General features: G+C 46.1%; 1 protein-coding gene across 1 annotated transcript in view; it reads right to left on the bottom strand.

Moving 5' to 3' along the window:
* Gna14 (G protein subunit alpha 14) overlaps window positions 1–19519 on the bottom strand; it is a 161236-nt gene that overhangs the window by 6613 nt on the left and 135104 nt on the right. The window contains exons 3-4 of the mRNA XM_036197075.1: window positions 4629–4783; window positions 598–726 (exon numbers count right to left, since the gene is read on the bottom strand). Coding sequence (XP_036052968.1) covers window positions 598–726; window positions 4629–4783 — 284 coding nt within the window. The remainder of the gene's footprint in view (window positions 1–597; window positions 727–4628; window positions 4784–19519) is intronic.

Below are 19519 nucleotides of genomic sequence, written 5' to 3'. Positions count from 1 at the left end.
TACCACCCATAATTCCAGTCCCAAGGAATCCAATGCCCTCATCATCTCCAAGGGTCCCTGCACACACTTGGTATACATACATATACACTGAGGCACACACACAAAATAATTTATAAGGGTGCTTTGAAATTTTCAGTGTTTTGTAAATGACCTGTGTTGTTATTCATTTTTCAAATACAAAGTTCAGTAAAGATCTATTCATCCTAAGAGTGTTATAAATAGACATGCATACATTTTACACAGTTATAAGTACTCTGCATATATTATAAAACTATACACTTTCCTTTTTAATTTATTTATTTTAATGTGCATTGGTGTTTTTGCCATGGGTGTCGGGGCCCCTGAAACTGGCATTACAGACAGTTCTGAGCTGCCATGTGGGTGCTAGGAATCGAACCTGGGTCCTCTGGAAGAGCAGTTGGTGCTCTTAACCACTGAGCCATCTCTCCAGCCCAATATACCCTCTGTGGTAGAGCTCGAGACTCCAGAAGGTTAACTAGACCTAAGAGCTGCTTAGGAATCACACACTTAACACTCCACCTCAGGATGGTCCCCCGAATAGACTGATCCTTAAAGGCCTTTGGGAGATAGACTTACCGAAAGATGATGTTTTCCAAGTCAAATGGATACTCTATGATGCCAGTGGTGGGCACTCGAACACGAAGCACATCCTGTTGTGTTGGCACGAAAGAGGGCATGGCGATTCGGTCAATGTCAGTCAGGTAACTGAGATATGAAAGAGTTGAGATGCTGAGGCTCCATTGTAAGAAAGGAAAATAGCTTTCTTGCTCAAGGGAAGTCCTCCCCGACCACAGAGCCCCCACAAGACTTGGAGGCCAGCAGTGACATTCAGAGGTGACTATGCTAGGCCTCTGTCCTCCCAAGACCATTCTGAAGATGTCAGGACTAAGAAGCACATCTGAGAGCCTTCTGAGAATGCAGGTCACTCCATCCAGTTCCCAGCTGCACCATCTCTGTGACTATGAGGAAAGCAGCAGCCTAGAGGATGTGGAGGTAGGAGATGACACTGGCCCTTACCCAACAGACCTGCCCACCTGCCTTCATCCAAGAATGTTACATAAAGGTAGACACTGTAGGGTAAAGGGGCTGGCCAAAGAAACCCACCCTGGCCCTGAAACCAGAGCCAAATCTGCCCCCCAACCAACTGAAAACGAAACCAACTAATCCCTGAGCAGAAAATCTAGCCAATCTGAGTTTATCCAAGCTCAAGGGGACAAAATCTGACCAATTCCCTCCCTGAAAATCTCCCTGGAAAACTCCTTCCCTAAGAAGCCCTATGTAGGCCGCTCTGTTCAGTTAGCGGCTGTTCTTCTCCACCCTGGCGAGGCAGCCACTTTCCTGAACTCCTCCTTCCCAAATACATCTCTTGAAAGAGTTTTGAGTGAGGATCATCTTTCATCAGCGTAGAGCACAATCTCTGCTGGGAAGCTAGCTCCCTTAGGGGAGCCGAGCAGAGCAGAAGTAACAACTTTTCACCAGAGCTGGAATAAAATGCTACATTTCTGCAGGGACTTTGCCCTTAGCAGAGTGAAACAGAAGAAGCCACGTCTTGGGCTGGAGCTGAGAAGAAATGGATACCTCTGCTGGGAAAGCTCCCTTGGAAGTGGAGCAGAGCTCAGATGCAACAGCTCTGTCTTAGAGAGGAGCAAGATATCCACATCCTGTGGAGAGACCATCCCCCACCATACCCCAGCTTCAGGTATAGCCTGACTTCCTGACAAGTCAGGATACCTTTCTCTTCAGAGCTGTAACATTTGCAGGAATAGCCTGACTTCCTGACAAGTCAGGATACCTTTCCCTCTAGAGCTGTAACATTTGCAGGAATAGCCTGACTTCCTGACAAGTCAGGATACCTTTCCCTCTAGAGCTGTAACATTTGCAGGAATAGCCTGACTTCCTGACAAGTCAGGATACCTTTCTCTTCAGAGCTGTAACATTTGCAGGAATAGCCTGACTTCCTGACAAGTCAGGATACCTTTCCCTCTAGAGCTGTAACATTTGCAGGAATAGCCTGACTTCCTGACAAGTCAGGATACCTTTCCCTCTAGAGCTGTAGTACTTGCAGACACTGTTCTCTGAAGGCTCTGATCAGTAAGTTAAGAGCAGCTTCCATGAAAACACACGGTTGTCGAACAGGCCATGGGAAAATTCCCTCAAAATAAGATGACATTTTCCTGTTAAGCACACTGGGAAATGAGACATCTAAAATAATTCAAAATTTGTCACATGTTATTTGGGACTGTGTAAAGTCCTGACTTTAAAATACACGAAATTTTTTTCTAAAGTCAAATGAAAGAATGTCTTTAAAATACACTTCACCAGGCAGTGTAGCTCAGTTTTTAGAGTTCCATGCACACAGCACTGGGTTTAAACCCCAGCACCTCCTACAACAGATATGGTGGCACATGCCTACAATCCCAACACTCGGGAGGTAGAGGTAGAAGGATCAGAAGTTCAGTGTCCTGTTGAAATACATGGAGAATTCAAGGCCAGCCTGGGCTAGAGACTGTGTCTTCAAAAATTGCTTGATTACTGTAAGCTTGCAAAAGACCCCCAGCAGCAATGGAGTTGGTGCTTCTGCTGCTTTCTCCAGCGCAGCATGAATATCCAGGGAGGAGCAGGTCAGCCTAGAGACCGTCTCCCTAACTTCAAACTGCTGGGCCCACTCCCATGTGTCGCACTTCTTTATAGAACCCTTTCCCTTTATCCAGTGTTCTACTCCATGGTTTCAAACACCGATGGCCATTTATGGCCCCAAAGTAAGAAATGGGAAAAAATACTAGAAATAAATCATTCATTTTCTTTTTTATTACTGTTGTGTTTTGCAAAGCTGCAGACAACAATTCCTAAGTTTTCCATCCAGTGACATTCTGAGTAGCAGGATAAAGTCTGTTGCTCATCCCAGATGTGCAACAAACTTTCCTAGTGTGTCCTACCCACCTGCTGGTCACTCAGTAGCTGTCCCAGTGAGCACACATTTTACTCAGTGTGTTCCAGGTAATCACCTTCTTTTCAATCTCTGTAAAGCACTTTCAATACCTTATGTATAAGTTTGTCTTATCATGATTACGTACATATAGGAAAAAACAGAATACAGTGTCATCTGTGGTCCGGGGGGGTCTGCTGGGAACTCTGGAAAGTGGCCCAACAGTTATAAATGGGAGGTGAGGGAGATGTACTACAGTGATGGGTTGATTGACTGATGATTGATTGGAACCAGCAGACTGTGCAGTTTCTGAGATTAGAGGGCATCGGTTGGTTGTCACACAGCCCTGGTACACTCATTTGGGCAGTACAAAAGCATATCTGAAAATGCAGACATTACTAGCACATGACTGAGAACCACAGGCCTGAGCCAACAAAATGCACGAGTAACTTACGTTGTAGACTTTTTTTTAAAGACAGGGTCTAGCCCAGTTTTCCAAGCTGGCTTGAGATCCTCCTGCTCCTACCTCCCTGGTGCTGGTATCCCAGGCATGGGCCACCACATCCAGCAACTCTCAAGACTGGCAATTATCTGGCTTTATTAAATGCTACTGTCTTCTGGACAACTCCAATCACCTCCCCAGCCACCCCTGGCGTGCCTCTCAGTGAACTTGCTTCAGTTTTCAACATTTACACTGAATTCATCCTACAGCAGTTCTGGTAAACTTTCTCCAAATAGATGTAAACCTACAGCTCTGTCTCGGAGCCAGCAACAGCAGGCTGCTTCTTGGAGGGAATTTCGGGGGGGGGGGGGGCTGACATCATGCTTTCCTGCTGATGTAGTTGGATCTGTTGTGCCAACCTGGAACAGACTGAACACTGCCTGGGACAAATGTCTAGGGAAAATCACTAAAGGCTTCATGAAACAACATTGCCCTTTTCCTGACAGTTGCTTTGTCCTGTTCGAGCTGGCTCAGAATGGGGTGGTTTGGGGGTGGGGGTGTCATGGTCCTGGGAGGAGGGACAGTGATATGGGGGAAGGAGAGAAGAGTGAGCTGCAGAAGCACAAACAGGCAGCCACTCAAGAAGAAATCATCTGTGTGCTCAGTCACCCGCTGGAAGTCACACAGTCCTGGGGACTCTTAGAAAAGGGAAATGTTGCGATCTCTCCACGGTAGTGTGCAGTAGAAACTTTGGTGGGTTGATGGTTTAAAGCTTTATGGATCCAAAATAAGTAAGAAGTGGACTTTCTGAGAGGGCCAAATAAGCCCGCTGAGCTTCCTGTGTGCTGGTCTTGCAGATACCTATGTCTATCACTAGAGGGCAGCACAAGCTCAGTGGCTGATTTAACCAAAGCCTACTGCCTGTGGTTTCCAAAGGAATACGGCGATTAGAAAGGGAACCGCCACAGGCAGCTGTATTCTTTGCTTGGGTTATAATTCCAGCACCCAAACTTAGATCAAGTCCACTAGGGGAATTTCCAATTTAATTAGATGGGAAAAGATGGGTGCTGACCCCAGGGTACATCTTGGAACCCAAAGGAAATTAGGAGAGAAGGTGCTAAGAGCCCTAGCCAGGAGTTGGGAAAGAACACTCCTCTCCTGCAAACGGAGTGAAGTCTCCTTGCAGAGCGGGCCTAAGAAGAGCCGAGTGGCAGCGGCCTTGGCGGGCTGAGTACTCACTACTTAGCCGAGTCTGACAGCTGGTACTCCCTCCTCCTGTCGTAACACTCCTGGATTCCCGGATCCAGCCACAGCTGCTTGATGGCTGCCACCTGGTCCCCGGAGAGTGCAGAGACTTTGTCCGCTTCCACTTCCCTGATGATCTGGGCATTTTCCTGGTCAAAGGAAAGAAAACATGGCATTCTAGCAGATCTGGGAATAATCTTGCCCTGGATCCTGGGTTGGGGGCCCCCCGATAGGTACAGGACTGCACAGCCAAGTCCTCAGAAACTGGTAGGTTGAGTGGGGCAATTTGATTGCTCAGTCTGGGGAAGTGAGACGCAGATGACACAGAGACCTGTACCTCAAGTCCTACAATACCAGAGGCAGCTGCTCAGACCCAGCACTCAATAGTGAACAGAGACACTCATGCTTCTTCTCATTCCGAAATCGGTGTAGCCAGCTACATACACAAACTGTTGTATGGATGGCACACCAGGGTGTAAGAGCAGGGGCACACTATCTCTGAAAATGGAAAATCAATGCCAGCTGTCAACCTGATATTTTTCTCTTCCCTAAGTCTTTCTTTTTTTTTTCCCCATCGTATTTAATTTTTTGAGGTAGATTTACTTTGCAGAGCAGCGTTAGGTTCAACTGAAAGCTTCCACTCAGCAGCAAGTTCCCACATGTCAGCCATGCAGACCCATGTATCACTGCAGATGAGGAACCGCTCCCAGAGAACCTGCTTTGCACAACAATCACTAGACTGGGGTTCTTACACAATCATCGCTCTAGTATCACATTAATGATTACTGTCAGGAGCTCTGTGAGAGCACACACACACACACACACACACACACACAATTTCTCATGTGCAAAACTAGCACATACCCACTGCAGTTGAACCTCTGCACCTAATCCCTTCTACATCCTTAGCCAGAGAGAGTGATGGAGGGTCCTGGAGGGCCTTGTGTGGAGCATAGGCACTTTCTCCACCTCTTGCTGCCCCCTGCCACTCTATACCACCAGACAGGATCAAATGTTTCCCTCCTGCCCTACGGCTACCTCTGTCCTCTGCATTTAAAATGGCCATGGACCTCTGGCTTCAAACAAGTCTGAAAACTCCATGAGAGCAGAGTCAATGCCTTGTCCTTTACCCTAGTGCCCAGTACAGTGCCTGTAAGTAAAAGGAGTCTTCCATTGATAGGTGAGCTCAGTAAACACGTAGTACATATACAGTGTATTCATACGTGAGCTCAGTAAACACACGTGGTACATATACAGTGTATTGATAGGTGAGCTCAGTAAACACACGTGGTACATATACAGTGTATTGATACGTGAGCTCAGTAAACACACGTGGTACATATACAGTGTATTGATACGTGAGCTCAGTAAACACATGTGGTATACATACAATGTTTCTATGTAACAGGTGGAAATCCACAGCCATGGACTGTGAATGGTGTAGGATGGAAGCCTGTCCAGGGGATGAGTCCACATAGGAACTTGGGGCCTCACTGTGGTGAATCTCAGCCAGTTATCTTGCTAACTGTCCCTTCTTGCACGGCAAGAATTTAACAGTGGAATCCAGCTTAGCTGCTGAGAATTAAAGCTGGCAGAGAATCTGGCGTGGGGAACTGCCATGTTGTGTTGGAGGTGGCCACCCTCTATGTGTATCCAGGAAGAAGATGAATAAAGTGGATATGCTGTTCTTAGGAGTCTCAGAGGAAAACCATCAAATCTGAAGACAAGAGTTTGGGGATCAAGCCAACAGATGCAGAAACATCACTAATGACCAGGTAGGTTCTCAAAGAGTTTACCTCAGACATGCATGAATGTGGCATAATGAAACCCATTATTCTGTACAATTTAAATACACTAATAAGAAGGGGAAACACGGTGTTCAACACCAACTTTCCTTTTTCTCTTTCTCAAAATCACCATTTTCACAGCTCAGAAAGAGGACTCAGAAGACAGATGTGTGTCATGCAGAAGTTCCCAGTCAACTGTGGAAGGGCCGCAGATGAAGTGCTATCTTCACACAGGGCCCTGAGGCTGCTGCTGAGTGTCCCTGTCAAGCACAGTGGGGCTTCTCACTAGGACCCAGCAGGCTGTCCAACCTCTGTGTGGCCTTCAACACAGGGGGCACTATACTGTCAATGTCCCAGCCCAGAAGCCATCTCTGCAGGACTTTTCATTAGATAACTATGGGTTTGTGTGTCAAATTTATGTATTTTAATTGGCAAATTGATTCTACATAGTTATGGTATATATAACTCATGTTGTCTTAGCTTATGTAAATAATGTGCATGGCTAAGACAAACTAACAACTTTGTGTGTGTGTGTGTGTGTGTGTGTGTGTGTGTGTGTGTGTTATGGATGTGTGTGTATGTGTATCTTTGCATGGTGAGAACACTAAAGTCCCATTCTCTTGGCAATGTCCAAGGAAATAATGCACCATCACTAACTTCATCACCAGGAGGTGCAAGAGGTCTCATGAACAAATATTTTAATTAAAATTAATATCCACTGAAATGGTATAAATGATAAAACCATAACTACATAATATTTGAAAGGTCTACTGATTAAAATAAAATACATAATTCAAAACCAAAGTTCCCTGTAGCACAACATTTTCAACTTTTGTACAATCACTTATCTGTGTATTCACAGCTGTGCATGTCCAGAGTCCACTGCAACGCTACTGAAGCCTGTCAAGTGAGGCTTCAAGGCTCCACCACCACTGGCTTTCAAAGTATTACAAGCACAGCTACCATGGAGATACCAGTGAGCTGCACCAGAGGCGCTTTCCCTGTAACACACACACACACACACACACACACACACACACACACACACACACACACCAACTCTCTTTAATACCAAACAGAAAAGCTGAATCAATTCTACCGTTGAGGGCAGCTGAATTACTTTTTGTTTTAAATATGTTTGGATGTATTGGAAAGCTAAGAAGCAGGACACGGAGAAGAAGGCGGCCCCTCTCTGTAGCAGCTACCTGTTCAGCACCATGGGATACAGGACCGGGCTGGGCTAGCAGGAGGGTTAGCAGGAATGAAAGGTCCTCCCACAAGTCCTTTGGCTCTGGGTTGCCCCAGTAGCTTGCAGCTTACCGCTGGAGTCCCAGATGTGGCTGGAGTCCCAGATGTGGCCGCCCTTCCTACCGTCACCACTGACACTTGGCGGGAGAGACTCCACGTGAGTGTGTGGAAGCTAACATCTTCCACGTCACCTACACTTCTGAACTCCACATGAGACTCAGGAAAAGCCTGCTTCTACTATTGCCTTTCTCTTCATATTTCCTCCAAGGAAACCGTGAAAGAGCAGAATTCATTCATGACAAACTATTAAAGTAAAAGGTCTCAGAGGTTTGTTTATCCTTTGTCCAAATTTCAGTGGGTTTCATAGTGATGAAAAAATTTATGCCAAAGACACCTGTGGCATAATACACACACACACACACACACACACACAGAGCTACAGTGAGTGTTGATACACTTGAGAGGTAGGACCCATGACCCTGACTAAACTATAATGATGTTTCCCATAATTCCCTTCTACATGTTTCTGGATTAGAGTTAAGTAGGAAAATCATTGGAAGGTTTGGGACACAGAAGGGAAGCAGCAGCCATTGAGCTTGGAAGGTGAGAGATCCTGTCCAGCTTGCACACATTAGGGCTGGTTTTCTAGTCAACCTTATTGGTACAAGGCAAGAGTTGGGCGCTCAGCATTCTCAAACTCTTGCTCAAATCATGCCCAATCTCTCCAAATCCTGGTTCAGTTTCACACCCTGCACAGACACATAAGCAGGTCTGTGGGAGAGTGTGCCTGCTCTAACAAGTCACCTGCACTGTCAAGGTGTGTGGGGGGGCTCCTCATGGAATCAAGTCTACCCTGCTTCTGTTGACTCCACTGTCTCTGCTCTCCCCTACTTTACATGCAGCTTTTCTCCCCAACTGCCAGCCTTGCTGACTCACAGAAACTCCACCCACTGCCAGAGACATTCCTGTGCCTTCCTCTCCATTCCACAGTGACAACACGGTCCCTGTAGTTAATTCACCATCCTTAGCACTCTCAGAAGCTGTTTTCCCAGGCAAACCCACACAAGTGCCTCCATTAACGCCCTCCCAGTTCTAATCAGGGTCAAAATCCCTTATAGCCACAGGTTCAGGTGAAACCAACGTCTTAGGCCTCAGCCAGGACGGCCTGAATGTCTTGGATTCATCTGCACAATGCCAGCCAGTCTCACTGTGGCTCCTGTGGCTGGTCTTCCATGCTGAACTTGGGCTGGGTTCTGGGACTAGGTAGCCCTCCTCTTGAGTGTTTTAGTGTACTGAGGTGTCGGAGTGGGAAATACACCAGAACTTTACACAAATGTTAAGAGATCGAAGAAAAGGAGCAATTGGAGTTCGGGATGAGTGGAGGAAGGGGTTCATACTTACACCAAAGGATGCCTGAGGGGCAGAAGGAGAAGGGCGCTGTTCCAACAACTCCTCACACCTTTGGCACCATGACCTGAATGTGTTGGCCATTTCTGACATCACTTCCCCAGGGTGGGGCCAGGGATTCTCTTGGCTACACATTTCACATGACATTTCTTCTCCTAAGATGTTTGGAAGTCAGCCGGGTGGTGGTGGCACACGCCTTTAATCCCAGCACTTGGGAGGCAGAGGCAGGCAGATCTCTGTGAGTTCGAGGCCAGCCTGGTCTACAGAGCGAGAGCCAGGAAAGGCGCAAAGCTACACAGAGAAACCCTGTCTTGGAAAACCAAAAAGAAAGAAATGAAAGATGTTTGGAAGTCATCTGAACCTTCAGGTCCTCGGATGGAGAGACACAGTCAAGGCATAACTTATTGGAGAACATCTGAAAGCTTCATCCCAGTCCTTAGGCTTTTAGTTGACTCTTAGTGTGCTTTAGGAATAATTTCCAGGACCCCCACCATGTACACTCAAACCCAAGGATGACCAAGACCTTCTCTAAGATGTCACAGCATCTACGCAGGACCTAGTCACACCCTCTAAACCATAGTAAAAGCTTTGTAAATTGTTATACAGTCTTACTGAGGCCTGAGGGCCACATGCAACCCAGAACAGCTATGTTTACAGCCTGACACAAAATCACAAACTTACTTAAAACAGCACAAAGGTTGTTTTTTTTTGTTTTTTTGTTTTTTGTTTTGTTTGTTTGTTTGTTTTTGTAGCCTAATTGCATAACTCCTAAGCATGGTCTTTGTAGATGATGTCATGTCACAATGGTAGAGAATGATGATAAAAAAAGAAGTCATTCAATGGCACACACCTTTAATCCATCACTCTGGAGACAGAGGTAGGCAGATCTCCAAGTTCAAGGTTTGCCTGGGCTGCAGAGTGGGTACAGAACAACCAGAAAAATTGTATCTTAAGAAACTGAGAGAGGGGTCGGGGGTGTTGTGGGATGTCTTTCCGTATGCGGTGAATATGTGTTACTCCTATTGGTTAATAAATAAAGCTGCACTGGCCTATGGCAGAGCAGGATGGAGCCAGGTGGGAAAATCCAAGAGAGAGAGAAGAAAGGTGGAGTCAGGGAGATGCTGCGAGCTGCCTCCAGGAAAAGCAAGATGTGAGAGAACAGGTGATGCCACAAAGCCACATGGCAAAACCTAGATGAATAGGAATGGGTTAAGTTGTAAGAGCTAGCTAGCAAGAAGCCTGAGCCATAGGCCAAACAGCTTGTAATTAATATTAAGCCTCTGAGTAATTGTTTTATTTATTTATTTATTTTTTATCCTGGAGTGATCAGACACTGGACGGCCTGGGAATTGAACCTGGGTCCTCTGGAACATCAATCAGTGCTTGTAACTACTGAGCCACCTCTCTCCTGAGTAATATCTTATAAATGGCTGTGGGACTGCAGATGTGAGAGATTCATCCAGACCGCGGGCTGGGTAGGACTGGAGAAATTTCCATCTACAGCAGGGAGTATCTGCTTATTTAGGACAAGCCCAGGATTTCATTTTTCAAGTATTTTAAACCTAAGGCTGTTAGAATCACAACAGTGGAACCCACCAAGAGGGAGGGCTCACTATGTGGTATTGTGTGATATTTTGATCACATTCTGACAGTAAAGTTTGCTTTGAATCAGAGGGCAGAGCTAGCTACTAGCTGACCAAAATTAACCATAGTGGTTTTAGAGGACTAAGGACAGACAGAGAGACAGGAAGTAGTAGGGCGGGGCTTTAGAGAAGGTCTCAGCCCTTTTGGATGGAGGACTGAAAGACAGGCGGTCACTGGTGGCTTCTCTACCTCTTCTCTGATCATTCAGGTTCTTATCCCGATATCTGACTTCCGAGTTTTTATTGATAAGGAATAATTGGATAAACTCTTCAGTGTGGCCTGTGAAAGCTGCCCCTGGAGTAATCTCTTCTTTGGGGTTGGTTGAGTTGCATGTGCCCAGAGCCCTTGTGATGTGTCCTGTGGGTAAATTGGGTTTCCTGCTACTGACTTGCCCTCCCCTGCCTTTGAAGTTTCCTTAGCTTCAGCTTTGTTTGTTTTCCAGGAAACAGTTCAGCCCAACAAGCATTAAGATCGGCCCTTATTCTTCTCTTTCAGTTTCTGTTCTTTATCCACAGACCTCTTTATTTCACACCCCTTCTCAGCCCCGTCGGAGGGCAGCTTTACTGTACAGTTCCTCGGGGGTCATGCCAGGCTCACCCCAGCATGTGGCTCTACTAATGTCTGGGGCCCTGGAGTCCTCTGCACCTTCAGAAGTGGAAAGGAGTGTGGAGCAGTGGTCAGGAAGTTCCGTGAGCAGATCTGGATGGAGAAGACATCACTTCTAGACACAGCTCATTGGTCAGGATTGGCCAAAGTATCCACTGAGTGTACAGGAGGCAGGGAAACCTGGCTTCCTGAACTCAGATTTTCAAAAAGGAAGTGGGACTGCGTGAAAGCTGAGCAATGGCTGCACTGCTTACAGACTCACAAAACCTCTTTGCCAATGTGTATGATTCCAATGTAGCCAGTCAAACTACAGCTGGTGGACCGAATCCAGCCCCCCGACTCGGTATGTGAAGAACACTCATCTGGAATATAGCCACGCCTGTCACACTGCCTCCTTTCACACTGACCACAACAGTGCCAAGATGCTGGGTCAGAACCCAGATGGACTGCAGAGCTTTAAACATTCCCTTGCCATTCACACCAAAAAATGTTTGCTAACCCCAGAAACAGCGGGATAATTAAATCATTCACATAGCACACCCCTGTCCGTCCGTTCTTGAATCATTCATCCAGGATCTGCTTTACAAAGGAATGTGACTATGAAGAACATCCTCAGCTGTTCTCATATTCAGCCTTCTCCTACAGAGAAGTTGCTAACAGACATCCGGAGTGTGGGAGAACCTTTGAAAAATGAATTCAGTGAGTATGAGGGGAGACAGAGGGGGAAAAGGGGAGAAAGGAGAAGGAGGGGAGGAAGGAAGAGAGGGGGAAGAGAGGGGGGATGCAGAAGCGGGGGTATTCTGCCTATACACATTTATCCACTCTAAGACTTCCAAAGAGCAATGGCCAGCCAGTTAGACTGGGGCCTTGCCCTGAGACTAGAATACTGTGGGAAAGTTGGAACTATTCTGATTTTGATACTTTTACAAAATGTAGAGAATATTAAAGGGAGGAAGGAGTATGGAGGTGGTTACTGCTGAACCCTCTAGGCTGGAAAGAGGTAGTAATAGGTGATGGGGCTGTGGCTGTGTGAACTAGGGTCGTTTTCTGTTGCATTCCAATTCTCTGGAGGACAAAACTCAATTTCCCTCTGAAAAGGACGGAAGGGGGTCTAGAGAGATGACCCAGCAGTTAAGAGCATTACTGCTCTTGCAGAGGATGTAATTTTGGTTACCAGCACCCAAATCAGGCTACTCACAAGGAAGGTGCATTCAGAGATAAAAGAGGGTCTCTACAGGAATGGCAAAAACCAAACCAAACCCAAACAGAAAAGTAATTGTAAGGGAACGTTTGGCACCAGCTGTTTTTATATGGAAGACTTTAAAATATCCACCATACAACCCAGGAGTGAAATACTTTCTCCAAAAGAGGGTGGAAAGTCAAGGTTAGCAACACACGGCCTGAAGGCAGATCCTTGATGCCAGCCCACACAATCTTTAACTCTTACTCTAAGGAGTATGAACATGTGGTTTTCTTGTTTTGTTTGTTTTAGTCTTACTGTGTAGTCCATGCTTCCCTCAAATGTGTGCTCTTCCTGCCCCTGCCGCCAGAGCTCTGAGAGCCTAGGCAGAAGGCGTGCTGTGCTAACACACTTAAAACAGTCCTTCAAATCAGTCACTAGTGTGCATTAGTAGTTGATGTAAACATCAAGATCAGCATGTTTGCAGAAAAATAAGCATCAGTGACTACCTGGGACCGCAAACAGTTCCGACAGTCAAGAGCACGGGCCGCAGGTCATGTTCCTATAACTCGTGTCTCCATCTAGTGGCATTTTCTATAACTGCAAGTCTGTTGACAGAAACAGTACTCCATGCAGGTAGCTTTGAACTCTGTGTCTGTAAGGAAAGTCTCAGCCAGAACTCCATGGCTAAGTTCTACATTGCAGTCTCTCTACAAGGTAATATTAACCTAATGACCTAATCAGTCTCATCCTGTAAGGAAACAGAGGAAAGATTTTAGTGGAAGGCATTCCACTTTTGAAGCCAACAAAACAACCAGAGTCTCTTGGGGAACCAGCTTCTCAAACCCTCTGAGGTGTCTGAAGGTGATGAGAAGGTCCACTAGCTGTGAAGCAATTGTGGTAGAGGGACGAGAAAAGCTGCCCCTGGCCCTAAGGCCTCAGGGTCCACTGCTACCTTCTTGCTACTGTATGCAACGCCGCCCAAGAAGGCAGCCAGTTCCTCTGTTCACTAGGGCCTGTGTGCGGCTGTACTGCTCTCTTCATGGAGTTTAACATTGTGTTCCTAACAACCAAGTTTCCATTGTTTGTATTTCATTGCAGAAACACACTCACATCTAGGCAGTAGACATTGCACTACCCGCTACCCTGCACTCCCATCCCTGCCCAGGGATGGTTGCAGCTGGGTGGGTTCATCCTCCGCATCAAAGCTTGCATTTTTGAAACTAAGACATTGCAACACATCTCCAGAGAACCATCGCCAACCACTCCACCCCCACCCCCTTTATTTTCTGGTGTTTCACTTTTTCCAGTCTTTTCAATAGGTTAAAAATCTCCTAAGCAGACAACAAATATGTGGGTCACAGCTTGCTTTAATAATGTGTTTTGGAAATGGTTTTAATGCTGGATGCATGTTTGGTGGTTGTTTTCCTTTTGCAGTGAGAACCCACAGGCATTTCGGTCTAGGAACAGAAGGAAGCGGGAGGTCCCTGTTTCCCAAGGACCCCCAGTCCTTTGTTCCATGGGAAGCCCCTGTAGCTCCCCAACTCTGCAGTTCTCAGAGCCCATGCCCCGCCCCCAGTCAGAAGAGGTGCTGACTTCTAGTAGCAGCCAGTTTATCCTCTGCCAGCCAATTGCCCACTCCCCCATAAAGCAAAACCAGTTCACAGGGCACAGCTTTGAAGGGGCAAAGAAGCTTCCAGTGAACCCCAGGTGCTCTGAAGCATGTGAGGACAGTGACTGTCTTGATCAAGTCCTGGGTGTGGTTAGACAGAGGGGCAAGGGCTGGGGTGACTAATGCCCATGAGGCTGTGGTGTTTCCAGTGCCGGTGGAAAGAGACCCCATCATAGCTCAGCAGGGTTAAACTAGGGTCTGGATTTAATTAACCAAGCAATCAAAGACTCATCAGGACACAGCGCCAAATAAAAGTACAGGACATGAGACTGAACTTCAGATACATCGTGGATACTTTTTAAATACAAGTATGTCACCTGCATTTAATAAAAACCCGTAATCTAGAGTGAGTTCAGGTCACTGCAGTGGAAACACTGAAGACTCACTTACTGTGGATTGGGGGCTGTTTATCAACAACAGCAGTTTGTTAGTTTTCAAGGCAGAGTGACATTGGTAAGGTCATATGAGGAGGCAAGAAAACGGAAATGCTCGTTTGCCCCTGACAACAGATCTGCCCACTTCCAGTGCTGGGGAGTCCACCAAGTGCCTTCTTTCACATTTCCTCCCTCTCATCCCCCATCCAGCCCACGTCCCCTCTTGGGATGCTGTCACCAACAATAAGTGGAGAAGTTCCTCCCAGTCAACAGATGGGGAATTGAAAATACTTGGAAAATAAAACCCCTGCACCTGTACTGAACATACACCAAGACCTCATCCTGTGTTACTGTCCCCCAAGCAGTACAGTGTAACAGTTTTCACAGGGCCCACATTGTTCAGCATTGTGACATTACATGTAATCTAGAAATGGCTCAACATACACAGGAGGAGACCCACAGACTACATGTAAACTCCAAATGTACAAAGGAACTTGGGTGTCTAGGTGGATCTCTCTCCTCCCCATTATCCTTGTCCTCCATCCCCTATACATAAAAAAACCTAAAAGTCACACACACCGATATGTTCATATTTAACATTTAGTGCTACTTAAATTGGTCATAATGGTAAACTTTCTTATATATGTCACTTCATTTTTTTTTTTAAACAAGAGGTAAGAGATACTCCCTGAGAGGCTGAAGTAAGTAGGAAGATTGAGCATTTGAGACCAGGCTGGACAACACAGTGAGACCTCCACCTCAAAAAAATAAAAAGTTACCACCATTATGTTTGTGTGTGCATGGCTAGACAGGCACATCAGGACTGCTGGTCCCTTGAAGGGGGATTAACAGTGGCTCACCTGGATCTTGGGGGACAGGGTGGGGGAGATAGACAACTTCAACATGCCACACTGTACTAGGGGAATCACAGGTGTAGGTGGTTGAGGAAACAGCCAGCGTGGCAAGAGCACTCTTTAGCTCTGGAGTTGCTATCTCAGATTAATCAAGGAACACAGTTCTATTAACTGTGAAAAGTGGAAAACATCCAGCCTACAGCATTGCCAAGCCATGAGCTTTTATGGGTCCTGAGGCACACCCTAAACTCTCCTCACTGTCTGTTGGGTGTTGCTGTTCAAAGAGAGGTCCTTGGAGACTGCTCAGAAACACAGAACATGACCAGCATCTTTCTATGGGGCTTGGTTCTTGGACTGAAATAAAAAGAGCTGAGCACTAACATTCATTTCTCTCTACTTCCTGAATGTGGGTGCAATGTGATCAGATGCCTCACATTTCTGCTGCCCCACCACTATGGACCATATCCTCAAACCATGTGGAAAAACAAACCCTTCCGTCTTTAATTAGCTTTTGTCAGGTATTGTCAGAGCAATGTGAAAAGTAACTAATACAAAAGTTTGGTACCAGGAGTGGGGTCGCTGCCATGGTAAACCTAACCACATGGTTCTTAGACTTTTGGAACAGCTTTGGGACAGAGGTAGGTGGCTGTGGAAAAGTTTAGAACCTTATAAGCCACAGAATTTTGTAAGCAGAGTATAATGGGCCATTCTCACAGTAGTTTGGGAGACCAGAATACCAAGAAAAATAGGGGCCATAGAGGGCCAACTCATGAGTTTCAGAGGAAAGCAAAAATTATCAAGAACCAAGCTAGAAGCTATTCATATGACATTCTGGCAAAAACCTAGCTGCATTCTGCCATGTCCTGAGAACTAGCATGAGACTGAATTCAAAAGTAGTGGACTATTTGGTAGATAAAATCTCAATACAGGAGAACATTCAGGCTGTGGGATGGTGATTACTCAGTACTGTGTTCAAGCCTATAGTAAGCAAGAGAGCATCAAACATATCAGAAAGACTGGAAAAATGTACCAGTTGGTGGGGAAGGAGGGAATTAACAGTTTCAGACAAGGTGGATACTGGGAAAGCAGCTGTAATTATTAAAGAGATTAGTGACAGTAGAAGAAACCTTCCATTCTGTACTTGGATAGTAGAAAAAGTGACCCGAGAGCAGGATCCTGTCCATTACAGGCTCTAACTTGTAACACAGAAAGTTATTTGAAAGGAAGGAGAATGAACTGAGAATACCACTGATCATGTTCCCTGCTTGACAGCAACCATCTAGTGAAGTAGTTCCCTAGGGTCAGCTTGGAAGGCACATGGCCTGCTGCAACCATGATCTAAGCTGGGTTCTATCTTGAGCTAGCAGCAGAATATGGCAACATCAGGTGGTGATTTAAACCACCCCTCGCCCCATAAGTGCTTATATTTGAACATTTTATCCTCTATTGGTGGTGCAGTTTAGGGAGGTTATGGAACCATAAGGAGGTAGAGTCTTGCTGGAGGAAGTACGTCATTGGAGTTGGGCTTTAAGGGTTTATAGCCTTACACTACTTCCTGTTCTCATTCTTTGCTTCCTGTGTATGGATGAAAGACGTGATCATCCAGCTTCCTGCTCTAGCTGTCTGCGACATCATTATGGATTTTCCCCTCTGGAAGCATAAACTAAAATAAACTCTTTCTTTCTTTCCCAAGTTGCTGTTGCTCATGGTATTTCATCACAGCAAGAGAAAAGCAGCTGATACACATTACCCAGGTAGCACTTGTTTCATAGGCAAGAAAGATGCAAGAGTGTCAGGGCCATGGAGGTGCCTGTTAAGGCTCATGAAGGCTACTGAAGTCCAGCTGTAGCATAGTTGAATTCTATGTAAGGAGGGCCTGAGGATGTGAAGGACATGAGAATGGCCATGTCAAGGACACCTAAGCCTCAGACTCACGGGGATGGCAAGACCTTCCTCTGATTAAGTACTGATGTTGACAACATGTACAGAAAATATCAGCCACCACTTCCTCCTACAGGGTGACTGCAGCTTGAGACTGCTCCCCTCCAGAGACCTCCTCCTGGGATGAGCCCACCTGCTTCCCCCTTCAGCCTCATCATTCCTACCACGATGGGCTGTATTCTCAAACTGTGAACCAAGTAAGCCCTTCCTTAGGTTGCTTTTGACCTCAGTGGCTTTATCTCCATCTATGTCTCTATCCCTCTGGTGACAGCTTAAGGGTCTTAAGACACTGAGGCTGAAGCACAGAGTGAGAGATGAGTTTGGATCCCCAAGTTTTCAGTCATGATTGTTCTCTGCAGCTATCATAAAGCACACCGCCTCAAAATCTATACCACTGAATCCACCACCACAGTCCACTGAACTGATAGCCAAAGGGGGACCCTTAAGACTCTAATACCCATAAACAGTCTTTACTTGTGGTGTGGATGAAGAAAACAACTGTGGGTTCTCCTTGCAACCAACACATCAACAGTGCACCCCCAAACAGCTGGCATGTGGGCACCCAAAGACCAGAGACTGCTAATGAAAACAAGTTGGCAATGTGTAGCCCAGGCTGGCCTTGAACTTGTGATCCTCCTGCCTCCACCTCCTTCAGCAAATCCTACTGGCGTATGCCACCACAACTGGCAAAAGATTTATTTATTCATTCTATTCATTTTATTTATTTATTTATTTATTTATTTATTTATTTATTTATTTATGATGTATACAATGCTCTGTCTCCATGTGTGCCTATAGGCCAGAAGAGGGCACCAGATCTCATTACATACACTTGTGAGCCACCATGTGGCTGCTGGGAATTGAACTCTGGTCCTCTGGAAGAACAGCCAGTGCTCTTAACCACTGAGCCCCATGATACTAGACTAGGCCCTCTGGATAGGTAAGACAGTTGTTTAGCTTGAACTGTTTAGGGGGCCCCCAGGGAGTGGGATTAGGATCCATCCCTGGTGCATGAGCAGGCTTTTTGGAGCCCAGTGCCTATGGTGGGACACCTTGCACAGCCTTGGTGCAGCGGGGAGGGGCTTGGACCTGCCTCAACTGAATGTACCAGGCTCTGCTGGTACATGGGAGACCTTGCCTTACAGGAGGTGGAAATGGGAGGTGAGTTGGGAGGAAGGCTAGGGGGCGGGAGGAGGGAGGAGAGAGGGGCTGTGGTTGGTATGTAAAATAAATAGAAAATTTCTTAACAATAATAATAAAAAGAGAAAACAAGTTGGTGTTGCTAGGTGTCCTTTTGAAATTCGGCCTCACACATGAACCGGCCAGTTCTGAGTAGATGCTGACCTTTGCTTTTAAAATCCTACCCTCCCCTTATGCAGCCCCAACAGAACCAAGTCCAAGGGATTACATGTAAAATAAAATGGACCTTTATCCTTAACCTTTAGTTTTTAACTCCAGCCAAACATTTGTGTCATTTAGAAAGCGTGATTTGCTCTAAGATAAAGGGTTTTTCCCCCTTCCACAGAGAACATATGAAGCTTCTCCAGAGACATCAAAAGCAGTTAGAAATGCTTCAAAATAGTCATTTGGTTTCCATTTCAGTGGTGACTGGTGCTAGAATGATGCCAAGTTCAAAGGCAAAGAGCCCACAGGGCCACCAAGGCCAGGAAATCCAGGGTCAGGAGCAGCGAGCCAGCCTGACCTCCCCAACCAGCATTCAGGGCTAAACTGCAAGAGGGAGCCAGGGCCATCGGCATCACTGGGGAAAGTGCATGTGTAGATTCTAACATGCTCACAATTACTGTTTGCTGTCACTGCGGATGCCCAAATGTGTGTGATTACATGTATGTGGGCATGTGTGTAGGAAAGGGTTTGGTGCTAGGATCAAACTCAAGGCACACAACGTACTAGGCAAGTGCTCTACCAATTTCTTTTAATTAAGGGTTTCTGACTACAAGGTCTTTGTTTTACCCTATTTTTTTTTAAATCTTGTACAGCAGCATACTTGATAAGAACACCCAACTCTGGTGAACATTGCTGGTCTTGACTGCTTCTCCCAGGGCCAGATTCCTTACTGACACTGCCCTGGCTCTTATGGAAGAAGCCAAGGTCCAGGTTCAAAGCCAAACGGGATATGCTAACATTTTAGGGATTCAACTCCCATAATGCCTA

Source organism: Onychomys torridus, chromosome 1, assembly GCF_903995425.1.
Source record: "Onychomys torridus chromosome 1, mOncTor1.1, whole genome shotgun sequence".
NCBI lineage: Eukaryota > Metazoa > Chordata > Mammalia > Rodentia > Cricetidae > Onychomys > Onychomys torridus.
This window is presented reverse-complemented; position numbering and strand designations above follow the sequence as displayed.